Raw genomic sequence first — 20980 nt, 5'->3', positions numbered from 1 at the left:
CCGTCTGTCTGTCTCTCTCTCTCTCTCTCTCTCTCTCTCTCTCTCTCTCTCTCTCTCTCTCTCTCTCTCTCGTGTGTGTGTGTGTGTGTGTGTGTGTGTGTGTGTGTGTGTGTGTGTGTGTGTGTAGGCCAGAGGTTGATGTCAGAAGTCTTTCTCGATTGTTCTCCATCTTATTTTTTTGAGACAAGGTCTTTCACTGACCCTGGAGCTCATTGATTCAGCTAGACTGGCTGGTCAGCAAGCTCCAGGGATATGCCTGTCTCCCACCCACCCACTGCTGTTGTTACAGATACACGCTGACATACCCCGCTTTTTACGTGGGTCGAGGTATCCACACCCAGGCACTGAGCCATCTCCCCAGCTGCTCCTGTGCCCCTTTGACATACCCATGCCATTCTGTGTATGCCCCAACCTCGTGTGTATAGGTTAGAGAACAACTTGCAGGAGTCAGGTCTCACGTTCCACCCTGTGGGTCCCAGGAATCAAACTAGTCATTAAATTTGGTAGCAAGTGCCTTTACCAGCTGAGCCAGCTTATCAGCCCTCCAGCTAGAAATTGAGACCTTCTGGACTCCCAAGCCAATTCCAGAGACGATCGCCAGAGGGCGTACGAAGTTTCTTTTTGCTTTTTCTTCCTTTTTTTTTTTTAACCACAAAGCCTTCCCAAGTGAGGTGAAGCAGGAGGCGGAGCTAAACTGCTGGATCTGTCAAACCCGGAGCGTGAACCTTGAGACGTCACGTGAGCGTCGCGTCACTGGTCAGCTGACTAGTGTGTCCCAGTTCCGCAGAGGTGAGGCGGAACTAGTCCATGACGCCTGCTGATTGGTTGGAGGGAGTCAAAGGTCGCGCTTGGGGGAGGGCGGGGGAAGCGTGCTTGGCAGTGCGGGATCATGATTGGCTTGTGTGGTGTCACGTGGCAGTGCGCTGCGGGGCTCTTAGGAAGCAAGTGGCGTCAGTCGGCGGGCGTGTGCTTGGGTTGCGGGTCAAGGGGCGGAGTGCTATGGCCGGAGGAGGCGTGGCTGGAGGGGCGCGCTTCGCAGCGCGAGCCCGCTGGTTGGTCCGCACGGGTCACGTGGCGCAACAGGGCCGGACGACGTCAACGCAGCGGGCGGAGCTCTGCCTAGTGCGCGGTGTCCGGGGCCTGTAAGTAATCGCCCGGCTGTGTCGGGCCGAGCCGAGCATCTCTGCGGCGTCATGGACACCTCCGGGAAGCAGGCTGAGGCAGTGGCGCTGCTGGCCGAGGCGGAGCGCAAGGTGAAGAACTCGCAATCCTTCTTCTCCGGCCTCTTCGGGTAAGCGGCGGGCGATGCTGGGCCCGCGGCGGGCGAGAGTGGGCTCGCTGGCCCTCTGTACTCTGGAAACCCCTCTACGGCCTTGCAGACCCTGGCCGGGCCCTGAAGCCGACGACACCCGCTGACGGTGGCCGCGCCTTTCCCAGGCTGGTGCCCATGGGTCTGTGCGGCGGCCCAGGCTGCCGGGGTAAGGACATCAGACCGAGAGTACCCGGGCTGGGGCGACCCTGGGCATGATGAGACGGAGTATGAGGTGTGAGTGTGGCTCTGGCTCAGAATGACTGATGGCCAGGAGGCCTGGCCTGAGAGATGGAGACCCGCCCCCCAGGGGAGGGCATGAACGGACGGTGACACTGGTTTGGCCACGGAAATGGCGATGGGAGGATGAGGCACCCAAGAGAACCAGAGGAGGATAGAGGCCTACTGGGTGGTTTTCAAGTTTGGGGTCAGAACACACCCCCAGGAGGTGGCAGGCACCTCACACAAAGTTCATGCAAGTTGGCCCTCTTCAGCCATATTAACTTAGAAGCAGCAGAGCCAAGCTTGGCATGTGATTCGGAGGCTTCTTTATCGCAGGGAAGTTATTTTCATGAAAGGGCTCATTGGTTAAAAACTAACTGCAGAAGTTTTTTTGTTAGTATGAACTCTGTGTAATGAGCTCAGAACTGAGTCTTGTGTGGGCTCAGAGCTCTGAGAGGCTCACTAGCTAGGAGGAAGCAGACTCAGAGGGTGTAAGAGGGGGATGGGGAGACTGGAGAGCCTGAGAGGATCTGGAGAACGGCTATGAAGGGGAGAGGGCCCCGTGCCTTGGGTATAGGGGGGGAAGGGGGAGAGAACAGTACAGGGAGCCAGCAAGACTGCTGAAGGAACAACCAGAGAGGCACACTGGGAAAGGGACCGGGCAGGTGGTTGCGAGGAAGAGCTTGGTGCTAGGGGTGGGGCACAGAATCAGAATCCTCAGAAGCAAGGACTGGAGAAGAATGAAGAGCTTGCCAGAAAGCTGGGGAAAGGCTGAGAGATATGGGGAGCACAACACAACTTGACCACACAGCTGCCATGACAGGCTTACTAGCAGGTGCCACCCAGTCCCCAGGAAAAGTCATAAGCTGACCCCACCCAGGGAGGGCCAGCATCTGAGGAGAAATACCTGACCTTCCAAACATTCCCTGCACACACCTATACCCCTAGACAAATGCCAGCCAATCGGGGTCCTGAACCCTGGAAATCCCCATCCCCAACCTCTGCTATGATAAAACCCCTACCCCACCTGGGTTTAGGGCTCTCTGCTCTCACCAGTGTCAGACAGATGGAGAGTCCAAGCTCGAGCTTGAATTAAGGCTCTTTGCTTTTACATAGGGGATTCAGTCTCCATGATGGTCTGTCTTTTGGGCATCCCCGCGATCTGGGCATAATAGGAGAAGGGCCTGGATTCCGAGAGAGACTGTCAGGAGCTGGGTGGAGGACAGGAAATGAAGGGGAGAGAGAAGATGAAGCCATCCCTTGTTATTTGAGGTCAGATAATGTTTAGCAAAGGAACTGGCAGAATGTTTGTGCCTGCAGTTTGTACCTGCTGCAGAGAGAGACATCCGTGTTCTGATGGGCTGTGTCAGTTACACAAGGAATGTTTCACTTGAGAGGTGTGTGTGTGTTTCTTCAGTCTGCACAAGGGCAGAAGTTCAGGCTCGGTGTTGGGCTGGTGCCTCGGGCTCAGTTTTCAGCAGTTGGTTTCCTGATGGCTCAGTGTCTGGTCTCTTTGGCCCAGAGAGATAAGTTGGACTGCTCCCAGGGAGCAGCTGCGGGTTCCACCTGTTTACCACTTTTCAGCCACCGAGAGAGCAGAACTGTCGGGGGTAAGGGCCAGCTTGTGTCATTCACACAAAGTTCCAGGGAGGCTCTTGGTAAGGAGTGAGGCAGGGAACGGAAGCCTGGGAGGGCGGTCTAGGCAGCAGGGACGGTGGGAACAAAGGTCTGGTGTGAGAGGAGTTTCTGCCCAGAAGGATGGGACAGGGACAGAGATGGCTTCCTAGAGGACAAGTTCCCATCCAGAGGCTGAGCAGAAGATGTGGGGGTCCTCTCAGTTGGGGAGCAGCAGAAGGGACAAGCTTGAGAAAAGGCCCAGAAGCCTGCCTGCTGAAGGGTTAGTACAGACAAGAGTTCCTAGTCAGACTGTGACCTTAAAAGGGAAGAAGGGGAGGGGAGGCTGGATATAGATGAGGCTTGTGAGCAGGATTTTATTGGAGCCCTGTCCCAGTGGGTTGCTCTTGACCCTTTTGAAAGAACTGCAGTAGCTGATTGGGGGACAGTATTGTGGGAACCTCTTACAGTCTTGGTGGATAATGTCTGCCGATTGCTCACTCTGCTGCTCAGCCCTGCCTGGGTCAGTCAGTTAACCTTATTTAGTCCCCACAAAATCACGGTGGAGGTGGGTAAAGGATAAAGGGGGCAGCCTTTATCCTTGATTTGTCTGGAAGCAGAGGAGGCACCAGGCAGTCAGACCTGGTCCATGTAGTTCCACAGCTCAGTCCATTAGCCTGGTGCTGTGCCTCTGAAGCCCAGACACGCATGCCTGCTTGTGGACACCGGATGTAGGGAGGGCGTGACAAACTAGTTTGGAGTGCTGCCTCCCTTAGACTGCGTTTCCACACAGCAGTTTTCTGTAAACGTTTGAAAGAACAGGTGGGTTTCTTCTGGTCCCTCCAGGAAGAATAGAAGAGGTACTGTAAGGAAGTGAGCAAGGCCCACTGGAAGTGGGGGTAGAGTGGGGGGCGGGCTTGGATGTACCGTGAGATCACATGGAGAGAAACCACTTCACCACCAGATGGGCGCCACTCTGGCCCTTCCTCTTGGCGCTGGGGCTGCCAGGTAACCATTTGATAAGTGGCCTTCACTCAGCTGCTCCCTAAGGCTTCTTCTGTTCTTGGAAATGTCAGTGGTGACAGCTTCTCAAGTTAAGAGGCCTCTGCTCAGACTGCGTGGGTCATGTAGGTTGTCCTGATCTGGGTTCTCACCCATCTTCACTCTTCTGGATTTCTGGGCTGGTAGACACTAGGGGGCTTTGAAACACCAGTCAAATTTACCATCAAAGTCTTTTTAGCGCCTTCCCTGGGTGATGGGCATTCCTGCCCGAGAGTCTGGGCACTCTTTACCTCTTTCTGGCTCCTCTGATGTGTACCATGGGAAGTGGACATGTCCTGAAGGGCAGTTCTGTTCTGTAGGGCTCTTCCTGATACCTACCTTCTCCCTGCAGCCTTCTCTTCAAAAACAAATCAGAGTGGGTCTTGGTGGCCACTAGCACTTGGGAAGCAGAGGCTGGCAGACCTCTGTAAGTTTGAGGCCAGCCTGGTCTACATAGCGAGACCCTTTCGTGTGGGATGCCAGTTTTTTGGGGAGTTTCTTCCTCTAGGAAACAAGGTTAGAGTGACCCCTCTTCCCACCGTTTTTCTATGGAGTAAGCAGGCTGATTTGGAGCATGGTGAGTACTGTTGACTTTGAGTGTGTATATGAGATGCTCAGCGGTGTGATTCTTGATATCATTGCTGCTGCAAGTTGGGCTGGAGTCGCTGGGAAGCTGGAGGAGGTGGCAGAGTGTTCTGTATACAAACAGCCAGTTCCTCAAGAAGACATGTTGACAAGCTGGTTCCATTTGAACTGCCTGAAGGCACTAGGAGTCTAAAGGCCAGCTTTGGAAGTGAGCAGGACTGCCTGGGGAGGGAGGGTGCCTCCCACTGGGCCCACAGGCATTCTGCAGAGCCTGGGACAGGCTCTACTTTGTATCTGCTCCCCTGCCATCTGCAGAAGCCCCAGTATCCTTCCAAGTAGGAACCACAGTGCATCAGCTGCCAGGTTACCTACACAGCTGAAAGCTTGGCATCACCTGCCCAGTCCACAGGGCAGGGGAGGTCTCTAGGGGAACCCCAGAGCTCCCGACTTAATCACAGTATGGCCTCTGCTGACTGGTTGCACAGAGGATCCCCGGTTCCTCCTGTGCAAAAGTTGCTGAGAGGCCAGGGGCATTCCCAGCACTTTTTTAAGTAAAGCAAATGTTGGCATTCTGGGCTGTGATGAGTGAGATCCTGTCAGGACACAGAAAGGAGGCCTTCCAGGTTGTGTGAGCGACATCTTTGACCGTTCCCTGGGCTGGCATTTTCCTGGGACAGCAGACCCACTATTATGTACAATGTTGTCCCAGTGGGTCCTCCCCTAACCACCCCCCCCCCCACCCCATCCCCGCAGACACCAGCACCTGCTCAGATCCCTTCCATGAGAGGGTGTAGCATTTACATAAACCTACACCCAGCCCCACTCCTGTACCCTTTGAGTCACCTGCAGGTTACTTGTTCATGCAATGTCAGTGTGGTAGGATTGCCTGCTCCCCTGTGCTGTTCAGGGAACAGGGGCGGGGGGAGCCAGGACATGTTGAGAGCAGGTATAGGTTTTTGGAACATTTGTGATCCTGATGAGTTGACTCCATGGGTGCGGACCCAAAGACATAAACCACTGCCCTGTCAGCGCTAGGAGATTGGTGCAGGAAGGGGAGGCCTGGGTCTGGAAGCAAAGGAGGAGTGCACAGCTCCCCGGAAGGGGGAGGCCTCCGAGCCCACGCTGAGCTGCTGAAGTGGGGAAACATTTCTGAGTCTGAGCTCTGTGGGGTCTGACGACAGTGACACCCTCACCAGCAAGGTGCAGAGCCCTAACCTGTGACAGGGAAACCACTCCAAAGTGCCCGTTGGGAGGGGCGCTGTTTCTGTTTTGTGCCACCTGAGTACCCACTGGATGCCGCGTCCAGGCCAGCTACTGAGTGTGTGTTGTCTCTCAGATTTCTCCCAGGGACATGGGGTCAGATCAGTCCCCATTGTGCAGCTGAGGAGAGGCGGGCTCTGGGGTCCTCACCCATGGTCACAGATACAGCAAAGTGCTTGAAACATTTCCTGCCCGTCACTGTCTTACAGGTCACCGTGGTGAGCTGGTGATCCTTTCTTTCCCTCTGGGTCTTTCTAACTGTGGTGACCCCATGAGGGCTGGCTGGATGACGTGTCCCTTACCTAGAGGATGCTTGGCAGCCCCAGCAGGGAGCAGGGTCCTCCTTCAGCAGCCTAGCAGTGCATGCTGTTCTCTGGTGGACGCTCGAGGCCGGCATGCACCTGGCCATCCTCCTCATTTTCCAGAGGACTCTGGGGTGCTAAGCAAGGGACTAGCAGTGTCAGCTTGGGCACACTCCTGTAGGTCTCCCAGCATCATCACCAGTTGGGAGCCGTGGATGATTATGGCAGGCCTTGGGTCCATCGTCTTAGTGAAAACTGAGTACCCTGGCTAGATAATCTGGCCAGTGAGCCTTAAGTCCTAGGAGAGAACTGGGGTGCATACCAGAGGGCCAGGAGGGAGAGTCTGAGACGTAAGGTGGGGGACCACAGGAGCAGTGAAATGGCATGCTTCTGGGAGCCAGAGTGTCCAGAGGACGGAGGCAGGAGGTAGGCAGGCCTGGTCTGTCCTGCAGAAGCCCCGGCCACTGCCAACAGCGCCTGCACTTTCCTGGCACCATTCAGCACTCCATATGGCAGCTGTGCCTGGGAGGCCTGAGGCTGCTTCCTCCGCGCCTCTTGGGGGAGCAAAGCTGAGCGGTAATTATAGACAGCCTGCACCAGGCCAGCCCCAACCAGTTCCCTCTATTCCCAGTGAGGCACGGAGCTGTGGGCTGAAGAGTGCAACCAAGGCAGCTCGGAGGAGGTCAGTGGGGGAGGCCTGTCAGCTGTCGCATGCAGTGCTACCCGGGCCCTTCAGAAGGCAGTGAGCCTGTGGTGCATCATGCGGGAGGCATCTTCCTGCTGGTCACTCTCATGTCAGAGCAAGGCCTCACTCTTCCGTGTCCTGTCTGCTCCAACCTAGTTGTACCTCGCCCTGCCCTACCCGACAGGCCCACTTCCCTTCCTCGGCTCCTCCAGCATGTTTCTGACTCAGCCTTTGCACATGCTATGAATCTCACCTCCAGTACCCCTCCTTCTTCTGGGGCAGCTCCTTGGCCACTGAGGACTGAGCCTTGGCCTCACGCCATCAGGTACAGCCTCACGCCAAGTGTCTGTGAGCAAGTGTGTTGATATTGTGGAGAACAGGCTTCCTCCTCTGTGAATAGCCATCGTTAAATCCTCAGATACTTGTTTCACAGCAAAGGAAGTATGTGCATGGCTTCTTCAGGATTTGTTGGGTAAACTACGCAAGTGGATTTGCCCCCTGGGGACTTTCTATTTCCCATCTGTGAAAGGAGCTTGGACTCTGGAGATCTTCTGTTGTTACCTCACAGAGGCAGGGCAAGGACCAGGGTATCAGGGCAGGAGGCAGCCTGGGGCCAGAGCAGGCAGTAATCCCTCTGGCTTTCTCTGCAGTAGACGGGTCAGCCCAGCTTAGCGTGGGATCAGAGTCTCAGCCGGCAGCTGGCAGACTTGGTGCTGAGTCTGCCTGTTGTGCTGAGCTGAATCAAACCTAGCCAGCAGTGACGGCTCTCAATGCCACTCTGCCTCAGGGTTCTTGATAACACCAGACACAGCTGCTCTGCCAGGAGCGTCTGGGGCTATATGGGACTTAGTTCCACCAGCCAAGAAAGGATGAACTGGGGGGTCACTGGGGTGGAAAGATCTGTGGTTAATGTCTGTGAGTATGCCCTGTTCAGACACTATTCCAAAGGATGGAGAGATGCAGTTAAGAGCACTTGTTGCTTTTGTAGAGGACCCAAGTTCAATTCTTGACACCCACATGGTGACTGACTCACAACTGTCTATCACTACAGTTCCAGTGTACCTGGTGCCCTCTTGATATCCTTGGGCACCAGTCACCCAAGTGTCGCACATGCATACATGTAGGCAAAACACTCAAACACATAAAATAAATGTAAAAGCAAACATGGCAGGGCACGGTTGGTAGTGAGTTTGCCCAGCATGCACAAAGTCCCAAGCACCACATAAAATCAAGCATAAAGGCTAGCCTCGGCTTGTAGCAAGGGTCAAGGCCAGCCTGGGATTAGGGTACGCGAGACCCTGTCAGAGACAGTACAAATATTCCTGGGACTGGGGTGTTAGTGGCAGAGCAGTTGAGCACATGCCAGGCCCCGCTTTGTATCTCCAGCACATCCAGAGAGAGCATGCCAAAGATGGTCCTTGTGGGGTGTTTTGCATCCAGGTCCAGGGGGCCCTTCTGGTTTAATCTGTGCCAACAGCAACATGGACATTTCTGACCTCATCATGACTGGGAGTGGCTAAAGGGAAACCAGGTCCCAGTAACGTGGGGGAGGAGCATGGTGCCGGGGCAGCGGAGGGTGGACTGTCTGAGGAAGTGCTTCACTTGATGCTGTGTGGATTCAGGAGTCCTCCTTCAGGCCATTGGCTGCCTTGGCACAGTGGCCAGTCTCGCCGAGTCACCCAAATCACCTGGTCTCTAAACTGTAGTGGTTAAAAGGCCTAATGCAGGGCCACCCACCTGCTGAGCAAGTGTTCAGGCATGTGGCCGTGGGTGCTGCCTCACACTGTTCAGGGCTGTGGGTGCTACCCCACACTGATAGGGTCTCTGGTCTGGTTCAGGTCACACATGACAGCTTCCAGGCCCCCCGTAGCTGTGTGATAAGGCAAGCTCCCAAGCGTCATCCATGCTGGGTCCATTGACATGGTCGATGTAGGGCAGGTAGTGAAGATGATGTTTGTGCCTTCTCATGGGGAAATGTTCCTTTTTGTTTTTTAAACACTGCCAGTGTGGGAAGAGTTTGAAATCCATTTGAGGACACTGGGGTGTTGAATTTCTTTGACTGCTGATGTGGGTGGTGAGAGTTTTGAACAGTTGTTGGGTCACAGTCCTCATGGGCTAGACTGCATTGGAAGACAGAATTTGGAAGGAACTTAGGAGTTTGAGCTAATAAGAAAGCATCCTGCCCTCTGTCCGAGGAGGAGGTTCATGTGAACCTCTTGGAGGTTGAGATGCCAGGGTAAAGCCCAAAGAGGTGTTCTTTATTTTAGAATGACTACAAGCTACTGGGGTAGGAGATGTAGCTCAGTGGTAGAACACTTGCTTGTCAAGCCAAAGCCCAGTGTGATGGTGCAAGCCCATAACTTCAACAGTGGGATGAGGAGTCAAAGGTCACCTTCATCAGTGTGCTATAAGTTTGAGACCAGCCTGGACTGTGTAAGACCCTGACTCAGCAAACAGACTAAAATGTCCCCTCCACTTGTGTGTCTCCCAGGCTCCTACCCTGGCACAGTGAGTGTAGAAGGGTGGTTTTGCATTTTCAGAATGCTGTGCCAAATGCCTTTGCAGCTCTTCTGGTTAAGGCTTAGGATAAATTGCTAGTGCTGTTATTCATTGCTGAGCTGCAGGTCAAATATAAGTCCTGATATATTAAAACACAGGGCTGAAGGTAGAGCTGAATTGGTGGAGCACTTGCCTAGCATGCCCGAGGCCCCGAGTTCCATCCCTAGCACCACACGGGCCTGAGTGCATGTTTGTAATCCCAGCATGCAGAAGGTGGTGGCAGGAAGATCCAGAGTTTGAGGCCAGCCTGAGCTACACGAGAGCCTATGTAAAACAATGAAATACATAAATTAAATTTCCTGAAGGCGATAAAATGTGCAGATGGTACAAAACTAACTAGCAGAGCAAACATGTACCGTGAATGTCACCCCCCACCAGCCCCAATTCTGCAGGCTCTACCTCAGGAAACAATGCTATTACTAGGTTTGGGTATATTTTTCCAGAAATATTCAGTGTTTATATAAATGTGTGTTTCTTTTCTTCTCACTCTCTTAATTTTTTATATAAACAGGAGCATTTTGTATTTATGTCTTGTGATAGTATTTCTCCGTATGGCTGACATGTGCCATATCTGCCCTGTTCTGAAGTATGACAACACACTGTAGTGAGGTCTTTCTGCAAAGCACAGGTTCAGGATTGGGATCCTGGGGATCCCCCAGAATGCTTTGCAGCCTCCTGAAGAACAGGAATCTGTCGATTCCCTAGGTCCAAGTGGTCACCTACTACCTAGGCAGGAAGTAGAAAAGGCCACAGAGTCAGGTTGTGGAGGAGAGGAGGTCAGGAATCACCACTACCACCATGGGCATCCACACATCCCCTCCAGGGACAGTGTCTTCTGCCTGCACTGCCCAGATGCAGCGGTCCAGACACAGCTCAGCTGTCGGCAGGGCAGGGTGGGTTTGCTTTCTGATAGTGGACTGGAGGGTCTCATCACCTCTTCCTTTCCTTCTCCCCAGAGGTTCATCCAAAATAGAGGAAGCATGCGAGATCTATGCCAGAGCGGCAAACATGTTCAAGATGGCCAAGAACTGGAGTGGTGCGTGCCCTCAACCCACAGACCGGCCCAGAGTGTGGCCTTGAAGTCCCTTCTCCAGCATCAGGAGTCCACAGCATGAGACCAGTGGGATTCTTTGCCCCTAAGTTGGGGGTATATGGGGGAGGGGGGCAGTCTTTCTCAGGAAAGGAGGCAGGGAGGAAATCCACCAGGCCTCTAGATGAGATCTGTTGGGGCAGCCCATCGCCTGATTTTATGGTATGGTTTCCACTATCAGCAAGGTTGGTCCAAGAAACTGAAGCAAGAGACCGTTTTGGAGCTCAGGGAGGAGCTTTCTGGACATGGTGGGGATGACAGTGGGTTGCAGAGGTTCAAGGTAGACTCAGTTATTACCACATCCTATGAGTGCAGTTACCAAAGTCCAGCACTCCATGGACTGTTACTTAATCACAGGTTGCTTTCCTGCCCATCCTCCGTGATCACAACAGAAGTCTTAGTCCATCTGTCCCCTGCTCAAAGTATTTGAAATTCTTAAAAATAATTCTGGAGCCTAGCATAGTACCCTAGCACTCCAGAGATGGGGCAGGTGGGGCAGGAGTTCAAGACCCTCTCAGGCTACATTGGGAATTTGAGATGATTCTGCAATAAAAGAGAATTTATCTCAGAAAACCAAAACACGACTGTGACAATGATGAATATTACTACTGTTACTGGTGATATAACAGTGTTTGGGCAGAAAGTTAGCCTGGCATTTGTGAGGTGTGGTTTCAACCCCTGGGCCCACAAGGTGATCGTAATGACCAGATAATAGTAGAGCAAAGCTTTTGCAGGCTTTGTGTGTCCCACAGCTTAGAGGCTCCCACTCAGCTGGGACTGGAGGAGCATGCCGGGTAGCACCTTAGCTGGGGTGGTGTTGGAGCACTGCCCACAGCAGGGAAGACCCCGCCCCCGCCCCCGCCTCCCCTTAGCCAGTCTAGGGGAGGTATGTGAGCAAAATGGTGTGGGGCCTATGGTGCTGACCAAGCACAGGATGGCCTGGGCCTCGGGCGGGAGCACTGTCTACATGGACTCTGGCTCTTGCTGTCCATGTCCTGTTTCCCTTTCTAGGCAAGGACTCATTGCAGGGATGCACCTGAGAGCTTTGGGGAATTGTGGAGGAAAGAAGCGGGCTAGGGAAGGGAGCAAGTGGGAAGTGTCACACGGGTTAATCTCACCTCTACCTTTCCAGAGCACCCTTCTCCCCCCCCCCCCCCCCCCGTGCTCCATCTCCACCTTCTATTCAGGTTCTAGGCTTCCCTGTCCAAAGGGAGAGCTCTAAGCCCAAGAGCCTGGTCATCATGTCTCGTCTATTTTCGGCCCTTAGCTCTGCCTGCCTTTCCTTCCTCTCTGTGGAAGTGATGGCTCTGGAGGTGCTGGCAGAGGCCAGGCCGAGGACATGGGATTGGCACTGGGTTTACCCAGGCTGTTTCTATGCATGGGCTCAGGCTTCCCCAAGGCAGCTGCCTGGTGTCTTCATTCTACCAAGTGCACCGCCAGGAAGCTCTGCGAGGGGTTCAGGCTGCCATTGGGCTGGAGTGGGCTGGTCTGGGCCTCTGCCTGGGACTCTGGCTGTGTTCTTGTGAGCCTAATGTGCCTCTTGGGGCAATGACTGCAGCCGCATTGAAGCTGGGACGATCTGTTCTGTTCCAGCTGCTGGGAACGCTTTCTGCCAGGCTGCCCAGCTGCACCTGCAGCTGCAGAGCAAGCATGATGCAGCCACCTGCTTCGTGGACGCAGGCAATGCTTTCAAGAAAGCCGACCCCCAAGGTAAGAAGCCCTGTGAGCCACAGACAGCAGAGCTGAGCACGTCCCCACATCCTTCGGTGTCTCTCCTGACCTGGGTTTTTCCAGTGGCTGACACATGATAGGCCAGGAGCAAAACAAGCCCTAACTTGAGAATTGTCTGGTCTTTGGTTGGCAATGGCATCCTGCCCTGTATCCCCACCTCCCCCACCCTGGTTTGCAACCCTCACCCTCTCCTGGGATTCGAGCATTTGGGAGTGGGAGTTCCATTTCAGACCCACTGCTTGCCAGGGAGCCAGGCAAAGCTGTTCAGTTGTCAGAATTAGCATGCAGAAGGGAGCAGGGCAGTCCAAGATGAACCAGGTAGAGCAGAAATGAGCCTGACCTGCCTTCCCTGCACCCCACGAAGAAGCAGAGAGAACAAAGCCTCGGATGAGTTACCAAGGCCCAGTTCCTTAAAACAGAGCCTGTGGGGACAGGAGCCTGGTTCAGCCAAAGCACAGCTCATGGACCTCAGACTTGGATTTCCTGGGCTGGGGAGTTTGCTTTCGTTATTTTTGTTCACTTATTTTTGTGGTGCTAGGGGTGGAGCCTGGACCTCTTGTATGCTGAGAATGTGCTGTACATGTCCCCAGTCCTTAGAGTTTTTTTTTTTTTTTAATCTTAGAGCCACATAGATTACTAAGTTTAAATTTCAGCAAGCAAAAGTATTTGTTTTAATTGACCATCTAAGCCAGTCATGGCAGTTCATGGCTATCGTCCCAGCATTTGGGAGTAGAAAAGAAGTGATTATTCCTTCTCAAAGGAGAGGCTCAGTGTTTAGATGAAGGCCCACCTCTGGGGAGAAGGCAAACACCCCCTGCCCTCCCCAGAATCAGTGGATAGCTGCCGTCATTGTCACAGGACCACTCCCAGTTAGGGAAATGACTGTTGACTCTGCCCCCAGGCTGACTGGTCACTCCTGTTTGTTTAGCTGTGATGTGGGGCTCAGGCCTGACAGGCAGAGAGGACGATGACCTCTCAGCTAGGTAAGACTTAGATACACCCAGTGACTACTCAGGGCAGTCCTCTCCTCCACAGAGCCCTCCCCATACTTTCCCTTCTGCTCCCTGGGGAACTGGTTGGCCTGGAGATGCTGCCTGGCATCTGTGCCCTTCAGCTGCTGCTCCACCCGGAGTGGCCGGAAGGACTCGTTCCTGGGTGGTAGTGGCTGCCAACCTACAGGATGCCATAACGTCATGAGCTCTTTGAACAGAACTGTACCTCCCAGCTTGTGGTCATGTCCCTTTTCTCTGGGGACCCAAGATGGGCCCCGGCCTCAGCAAGGGCAAACTACGATGAAAGTGTATTGAGGATGCTACAGGCAAGGTGTGAAGGTGACAAGAGTAGACTTGCCTTCCATGGTCGGCCACGCAAAGTTGTGAGGGGAGAGCTTCTGACGTTAAGGGCTGGGGACTCAGGCTGGGCAGGGAGGGCTGACAGCTGTGTGACATCCATCCCTACTGCCTTGGTGCCCTCCCCAGTCACAGTTCCACAGGGGAGGGGAGGGGAGCGTGTTTGTACGGGTGACAGCCGTTCTGTCTGGGCCCAGTCAGGGCTCACGGAAGAGTGACCAGGCAGGGGAGGACACGCTAAGTGGCCTGAGCAGATCACCCCGCCGCCCTAAAGAACCCAGGGCCTTGTGCCGCACCAATAAGCTGCAGCCTAGCCCATCCCACTGCTGTGCTTTGTCCCCTCGGTGATAGTGCAGAGCCACTGTGAGGTGTGCACAGCAGCTCCTGACATCCAGAGGGGGCAGCCCTGCCTCCAGAGCCTCCCTGCTGGCTGGGTGCCCTGGGGAACAGCTGGATGGCCAGTGGAGGCTTGAACACCCAGTTTCCTCAGGAGGGACATCCCTTAGCTGTCTGATCACCTGCCCTGTGGTCTGGTCCATCAGCCCTTTAGGAATCTCACCTTAGACTTTCCGTCAGCAGCAGCAGCTGCCTGCCTGCCTGAGACCTGGGAATTTAACCCTTTAGAAAGCAGGAGCTTGCTGTGAATGTGCATGGGCGGGGAAGTAGTCTAGCCTCACACGTCTTCTCTCCACCCCACACCCACTGTTGTTTCCTGGGAGCCCACTGTGTACAAGACACCTGACATCTTTCCACCCATCCCACCTCCTTATTGGAGCCTGCAGTTTGTCCCTAGTTTATTGTGGATGGTGCTTGCTTAGATCTGCATGTGATCAGGGGCTTCAGGGTAACTCAGTGGTGAGTTGGACTCTGTAACTCCCTACCTGTTCTAGACAGGCTGAACACCCAGGAGGGTAGAAACAGACCAAGGGCCCTACTAGTTACCTTCAGGGGTGCGCTGAGGTCTGTGGCATCAGATAAGCCCTGTGGTGAGAGCAGGCCAGGGTATCAGCTGGCAGCCTACAACTTTCCAAGCTGCTCCCAGAGCAAGGAGTCAGCATGAGAGGACCAGGCCCTGTGAATCCATCTTCCTCCCCCACTGCTGTGGCAGGGGCTATCCCACCAAGAGAGCCTGTGCCAACAGGCCTTAGCTATTGAAATCCCCTCAGGAAGCAGCCTTAGTACCCTCATGCCAAAAAAGTCCAGTCCACTGTCAGCCCAGTGGGCAGACCTGGAGCCTTCCCGGTACATACCTTATGGTCCACCTTGACCCTCAACCCTGTGCCTTCCCCAACTCCTTTCATTGCCCCGTACTCCCCTCCTGAGATACTCTAAAGAAGTTAAGATACTGCGAGATCGTTTCCATCTGCTGGAAGATGCCTCCCACTCAACGCCTCTCTCCTCCAAATAACTTGTCCAAAAAAAAAAAAAAAGCCTTTCCCCAATTTAAAATCTTAGAAGAGATGGTACAACAAAGGTAGCCTGGTGCCGTCCTGGTGTTGGGTACAGCTTATATTTGAGCATCCAGCAGTGCTGGCACCTTTCAGGGGAACTGAGGAGAGGGCGGTGCTCTTCAGCACTAGGGGTGCAGAGCCCCCATAGAGGGGTCCCAGTGCTCATGGCATCCAGCCCTCTGCCAGAGAGGCCAGTCGAGCCAATAACAAGGATAAGACCTACTCAAGGTAGAGCCTCCAGGACAGATGGTGGGCATGGTAGCCTCTGCCCCAGCTCAGCTCTGGTCATCAGTTTGCCCTTTGAGAGCAGCGCTGTGCTAGTCTGATTCAAACTCTGTGGGAGTCTGGCGATACCATTGTGTGCCCTGATCCTACTAGAAAGCTGGAAGTATGGCTGCCTAAGAGAGAGTGCCTCCCTGGGAAGATGTGCCCATCATGTTTCTGTATGCAGAGACTCGCAGTCTGACCAGGTCGCCTGGGGCCTAGGGCTCCCGTCCTCTCCTTCCGGTTGCTCTAAGAGAGCCCAAGAGCCCTGAAGCCAAGGCCTGTCATCTCCCTTGGGGAGTGCAGTCTACCTCCTGTCTCCAGGACCTGCTGTAATGACTTCTCCATCCTCTCTTTCCTCCCTAGAGGCCATTAACTGTCTGATGAGAGCAATTGAGATCTATACAGACATGGTAAGGGTTGCTTGCTGCTCTGTCTTGCTCAGTGTCCCATCCTGTTTGCTGTGCTGTGGGAGGCAGGGGATTTGGTACTGAGCTGGGCTACAGAATGGGGTGTCTGCTGTAGCCCACACGCCCTTCACATGTGGCCTCTGCCCCTTGTCCATCCCCTTGTTCCTGCAGTGCCCATGCAGGAGCTTCCCCTTGCCCGGCCCTGCCCTGGTGTCCCTAGGAGCCTGAGGAATGCTCAGCCTCCCTCTGTTCTAGGGACACTGTCCTGAGAGACAACTGCTAGGTAGTAGGCCACATTAGGCTGCTGCTCCTGTCAGTTCATTACTGTCCACCCCTTCACATTGTCACCTCCATCTCTGTGGTCAGACCTCATACCAAGGTGGAAACCCAAGGATGCTGGACTGGATGGGGTGAGATTGGGCATGGAAAACGTCTCTGGTCATAAGCATTCCTTCCCTGTGTCCCCCAGGGCAGATTCACAATTGCAGCCAAGCACCACATCTCCATCGCTGAGATCTATGAGACAGAACTGGTGGACGTGGAGAAGGTGAGCTGGTATCAGGCTGGCTGTGCTGGGGCCTCTGGTGTTCCTGTCCCCACCCACCATGATGCTCAGAGTGGGAGGGGAGTCCCTGCCCTGTGCTTACAGAAGGTGGGGAAGCTGTGCTAAGGTTCTGCTGCGCCCCGTGCTCCACTCCAGTTACCCTGTTGTCCTGTCTCCCCAGGCCATCGCCCACTACGAGCAGTCTGCAGACTACTACAAAGGCGAAGAGTCCAACAGGTAGCCCCTCCCTAGCCTGCCCCTCCTTATGGGACCTGCCACTGTCCCTTCATGCTCCTCCTCCCCACAGCTCAGCCAACAAGTGTCTGCTGAAGGTGGCTGGCTATGCCGCACAGCTGGAGCAGTACCAGAAGGCTATCGACATCTATGAGCAGGTGGGCTTTGCTGGCTGTCAGCGTCTCCCACCCCCCTCCACCCACCCCACTCAGTCTCCACTCTCTCCCAGGCCACCCTCCCCAAGTGCTTCTTCACCTAGAACCTGTGCATGTCACCCACCCCCTTGTCCTAGATGGCTCCTGCCACTCCACACAGGAGCTGTCCCCAGAGCTGGGTGTCCTCTGCAGAAAAAGTGGGGCACAGGGAGAAGAACCAGCAGGGCAGGGACTCCGATCCATGGGAAGCAGCGGGTGTCATATGCCCCTGTGACACAGTGCTTGTGGGGAGGACCAGCCTGTGGCCAGAAAAGGGCAGGCAGCTGGCCCTGGGAGAGGGGCGGGCATTGCTTCTCATACTCCTACAACTGCCACCCCTCTGCCCACCAAGTGCCAATTTCCTGTATGGCTGGTAATGGCGCCTCCTCCCCCAGTGACTTGAGCTGCCTTCAAGGCCCACGGACACCTGGCTTCCCCTGCTCCACCCACACCCTCATCATGTCCTGGTCATTCCAGCAACACTTGGTGACCTTGCTGAGCTGTCCCTGATCGCTGTCACCCTGAGGTTCCCAGACCTCCCCCTAAGATACAGGATTAGCTCCTAGCACACTTTAGTGCTGCAGTGACCTTCACCCTGGAGTTGCCTGCCTAAGCTCATGGTGATATGTGGCTATAGGTAGGGACCAGCGCCATGGACAGCCCCCTCCTCAAGTACAGCGCCAAAGACTACTTCTTCAAGGCAGCCCTCTGCCACTTCTGCATCGACATGCTCAATGCCAAGGTGAGCCCGCACCAGCCAAGCCACCTTACAGGCTGCTATTGTCACCAGACCAAGTCACTTCTTGGTGTTAGAGGGCAGTTTCTCCACTTGGCCCCTGTCCTTTGGTTAGGATGGAGAATAATGTGACATTGGTGTTATTCACCCTGGGGTCCCTGCCTCGGCCTGGATGCTTTTGTGAGTTCCCAGCTGCTGGCCTCTCCCCTTCGTGGGTTACTGTAAATCCTGACTGTCCCATTCAGTTGTGATGTGGAAGCTGCTGAGGCCAGGGCACCGTTCCTGCCAGGCCCTGGGGTTCCTGGTGGCCTGGGTTTAACTTTGGCTGTATGCCTACCCACTGATTTTCAGTGCTTCCTGGCAAGAGAGGTTAGGGATAGGGAGGGCAGTGGTTGGTGGGAGGATCTGGAAACTGGGTGTTAGACTTCAATTTTCTAGTGCTTCCTGATCAGACCACCAGGGCTACGTGATGTCTGGCTGCTCCACTGTCTCCCCCACTTGCCTGAGTACAGCTGGCAGCTTTGCTTTTGGGGAGGTGAAACAGTTTGCTGTTTGTACTTTTTGTGGTGGGATGGAACCTGAGGCCTCGTGCATACCATGCAAGTGCTCTGCCACTGAGCCGCATCCCAGCCCTCACTGATGAATTAGAAGCAGGAGCGATCCGCCCGCCACCTCCACCACACACACACTCACCTAGCATCCTCAGTGTGTGTTTTCCCACTGTCACTTAACCTACCCAAGGTCCAGCTGTAGGCTCGGTGTGTGGAATGGGCTCTTTTGTCTCCTCCACCCCCTGCCTGGGAAGCCTGCCCCCTTCCTGCAGCCATCTCTGCCAACTGGATTCAGCTGAGTTAGGGATGGCACCATCAGTCACGAGTCAGGTGACCCTGGCACAGCATAGAGCACCAATTCACTGCCAGTGAATGTTTTCAGTGCCCCAGTCTTTGTTAGCGTTTTTCACCCTCTCTCATCGCTCAGCTTGCTGTTCAAAAGTATGAGGAGCTGTTCCCGGCCTTCTCGGATTCCCGGGAATGCAAGCTGATAAAAGTGAGTCCTGGATGTGGCTCTCCCTGACCTGGGGGTGGAATGGGCAGGGATGCGTGGATGCCTGGGTCTCAGCTGGGGTAACCGTTACACAAGATTGTTTAGAGACATTCTCCAAGGGCTGTGTGTGGTTTGGTTTCTCCTGCCATTCTGCTCTGCTTTCTATGTGAGACAAGTTAATGCAGTGACAGTGGAGGGAGGTGGCCATGGCCAGGAGCCTGGGGTCCCCCAGAGCATCTGCTGGGTCTGGCTGACCCTGACCTTGTTTGCAGAAGCTGCTGGAAGCCCATGAGGAACAGAATGTGGACAGCTACACAGAATCGGTGAGTGGCTGCCACAGGGGTTCTGGCCACTGGATTTTCTCCACTGTGCCTCTCATGAATTCTGCCCTACTTGAACTCTAGGCTCTGGGCCCTGGCTATCACTTTCTTCCCTGTGGTTCACCCTAGAACCTTCACTGCTGCCCCACTTTATAGATAGTGGCACAAAGGCTGAAGAGAGACTGGTACTTACCCTGACCCTTTGGGATTTCAGTCCGTCTCTGCCCCCCAAATCCAGGTCTTCCTAACTCCTCAGAGCCCCTGGAGGATTATTTCCCATTCCCACTCTGCTCTGAACATTCTGGAAAGCCATTTGTTCCCAACTGTGTCCTGTCCTGGTGCTCTCGCCAGTACTTGCCACTGACATCTCCCCCTGGGTGCCCCCAGTAATTTAGGTCCCTGAGAGCAGAAGTCAGACTGGCCATAGCCCACCTGGTATAGGGATGGGAGAGGCCATCTCTCATGCCTCCGGGCCTCAGTTCCACCCACAAAGCCAAGATGCTGGGAGGGTCTTAAAGCTACAAAGTCTTTTACTGCCAACTCATGCTCCAAGCTTTGCAGACCAAGGTGACAGGGTGCCCTCTTGGAAACCTTGGGACTGGGGCCAGGGAGGGTGTCGGGGGAAAAAGCAAAGTGTAACAGATCACCCTCCCTGTGCTACAGGTGAAGGAATATGACTCCATCTCGAGGCTGGACCAGTGGCTCACCACCATGTTGCTGCGTATCAAGAAGACCATCCAGGGTGACGAGGAGGACCTGCGCTAGGCCTCCAGCCGCTGCCTTCCACCCATCTGTCAGTCAGAGAGGTGGGGCCCAACACCTCCCGCCAGGAGTCTGAAGGCTGAGTGGGTGCGATGCAGGCCACATCCTCCAGGGCACCAGTCAGGCTCTGCTGGCTGGCTGGTCACCTATGCCCGCTGCATCCCTCACCCTGCCATTTATTTAAGCCCCCAAAGGTGTCCTCCTGCCCTGGAAACCACCTGGACAGAAATCTCCAATACAGACCTCTCTGTGTGCTACCTGGGTCAGCATCCAGTCCCATCTCCTTACCAGCTGTGTGCTAAGGCGTTTTCTCTCTCTCCTACCTTGTCCCTTAGCAGAGATAAGAACACAGGTAGCCCTGAGACTTGCTCTTTCTGGCTAGTGCTGACCTCAACCCCTGGAGCTTTCCCCTGCCCCCTACAATGGCAACCTCTCAGGTTAGACCCAGCCCTGGAACTCACAGGGAGTGCCTGGGCCCTGCCCTACGCCTGCTTCTTTCCCTGCGCTCAGGTCTGTCTGTTGACCTGAAGCTGCAGCTGGCCCAAAAAGGACAATAAAACCTGCCACTTTTGCATGAGTCTCCTCTGCTGTCCCTGTTGCCCGTGTGTCCTCCCCCTGGGCCCTGGCTGTCCCGTCCCCAGCTGAGCCTGAGAATCAGCTGAAGAGTGGACTGGCCCGATTGCTGTCCCACTCCTCCTCCCCTCCACACCGCCAGAAGAGGAGATGGCAGGAGCCGCACACCCACTCCACCCCACCTTGGGTCTGCCGGGGCTGGGCCCCTTCCTGTGGGATTGCCCTGGCTGAGCCGGGCCCAGCAGGAAAAGTTGGCCTTCCAGACGTCCTGCTGTGCTCCTCTGTCCCTCCAGTGCCCCCACAGCTTCAGTCAGTTGATTAACATTGAGTGGTCGTCAGCTCTGGAGAAACCTGAGGCTGGAGACTGACCATTGTCCACCATGAGCATTGCCAAGAAGGCCTGTGAGGATCTGCCATCCATTCCCAAATCTGAGTCTCAGCCCTGGCTCTGCTTCCAAACCACTGACCCATCTACCAGCCAGGGCCACACCTGCTGCTCTGTGGTTAGACTCAGGTCACCACCCTGCTGGTGTTTTGGAAGCTTCATAAGTGGCTCAAATGCACAGTAGGGTTGGAAATTATGTGAAGGTGGATTATAGATTGCCGTGTGAGTCAGAAGCAGCCTGAAGAAAACAAACTGCACAGCCTGGAGAGATGGCCCCATGGGCAAAAGTACTTATGCAGCAAGCATGAGGACCCTA

The 20980-nt window shown here is 54.7% G+C and overlaps 1 protein-coding gene across 3 annotated transcripts; it reads left to right on the top strand.

Moving 5' to 3' along the window:
• The first annotated feature begins 1097 nt into the window (after positions 1-1097).
• On the top strand, positions 1098-20286 carry Napa (NSF attachment protein alpha). 3 transcript variants are annotated; one of them, XM_028854912.2, is made up of 11 exons: positions 1099-1291; positions 10534-10613; positions 12261-12377; positions 15829-15875; positions 16342-16419; positions 16598-16653; positions 16724-16808; positions 17482-17586; positions 18559-18627; positions 18897-18947; positions 19608-20286. In XM_028854912.2, exons 1-11 carry the CDS (start codon positions 1194-1196, stop codon positions 19707-19709), a joined length of 888 nt encoding a protein of 295 aa, XP_028710745.1. In that variant the 5' UTR covers positions 1099-1193; the 3' UTR covers positions 19710-20286. The 3 variants fall into 3 exon arrangements, with proteins under 3 accessions (XP_037057955.1, XP_028710745.1, XP_037057956.1); XM_037202061.1 differs by lacking the exon at positions 1099-1291 and adding an exon at positions 3106-3189 and having other exon boundaries at positions 19608-20284; XM_037202060.1 differs by lacking the exon at positions 18559-18627 and having other exon boundaries at positions 1098-1291.
• The last annotated feature ends 694 nt before the right edge of the window (positions 20287-20980 follow it).

The sequence above is a fragment of the Peromyscus leucopus genome, chromosome 1 (genome assembly GCF_004664715.2).
Source record: "Peromyscus leucopus breed LL Stock chromosome 1, UCI_PerLeu_2.1, whole genome shotgun sequence".
In the NCBI taxonomy this organism is placed as follows: domain Eukaryota; kingdom Metazoa; phylum Chordata; class Mammalia; order Rodentia; family Cricetidae; genus Peromyscus; species Peromyscus leucopus.
This window is presented reverse-complemented; position numbering and strand designations above follow the sequence as displayed.

Bases quoted from the DNA above. Each gene is read 5' to 3' on its own strand.
- Napa (XM_028854912.2), top strand. From the start codon at position 1,194: ATGGACACCTCCGGGAAGCAGGCTGAGGCAGTGGCGCTGCTGGCCGAG. The intron at 15,876-16,341 runs GTAAGGGTTGCT...TGTGTCCCCCAG, and splicing joins TTGAGATCTATACAGACATG to GGCAGATTCACAATTGCAGC. The intron at 18,948-19,607 runs GTGAGTGGCTGC...CCTGTGCTACAG, and splicing joins TGGACAGCTACACAGAATCG to GTGAAGGAATATGACTCCAT.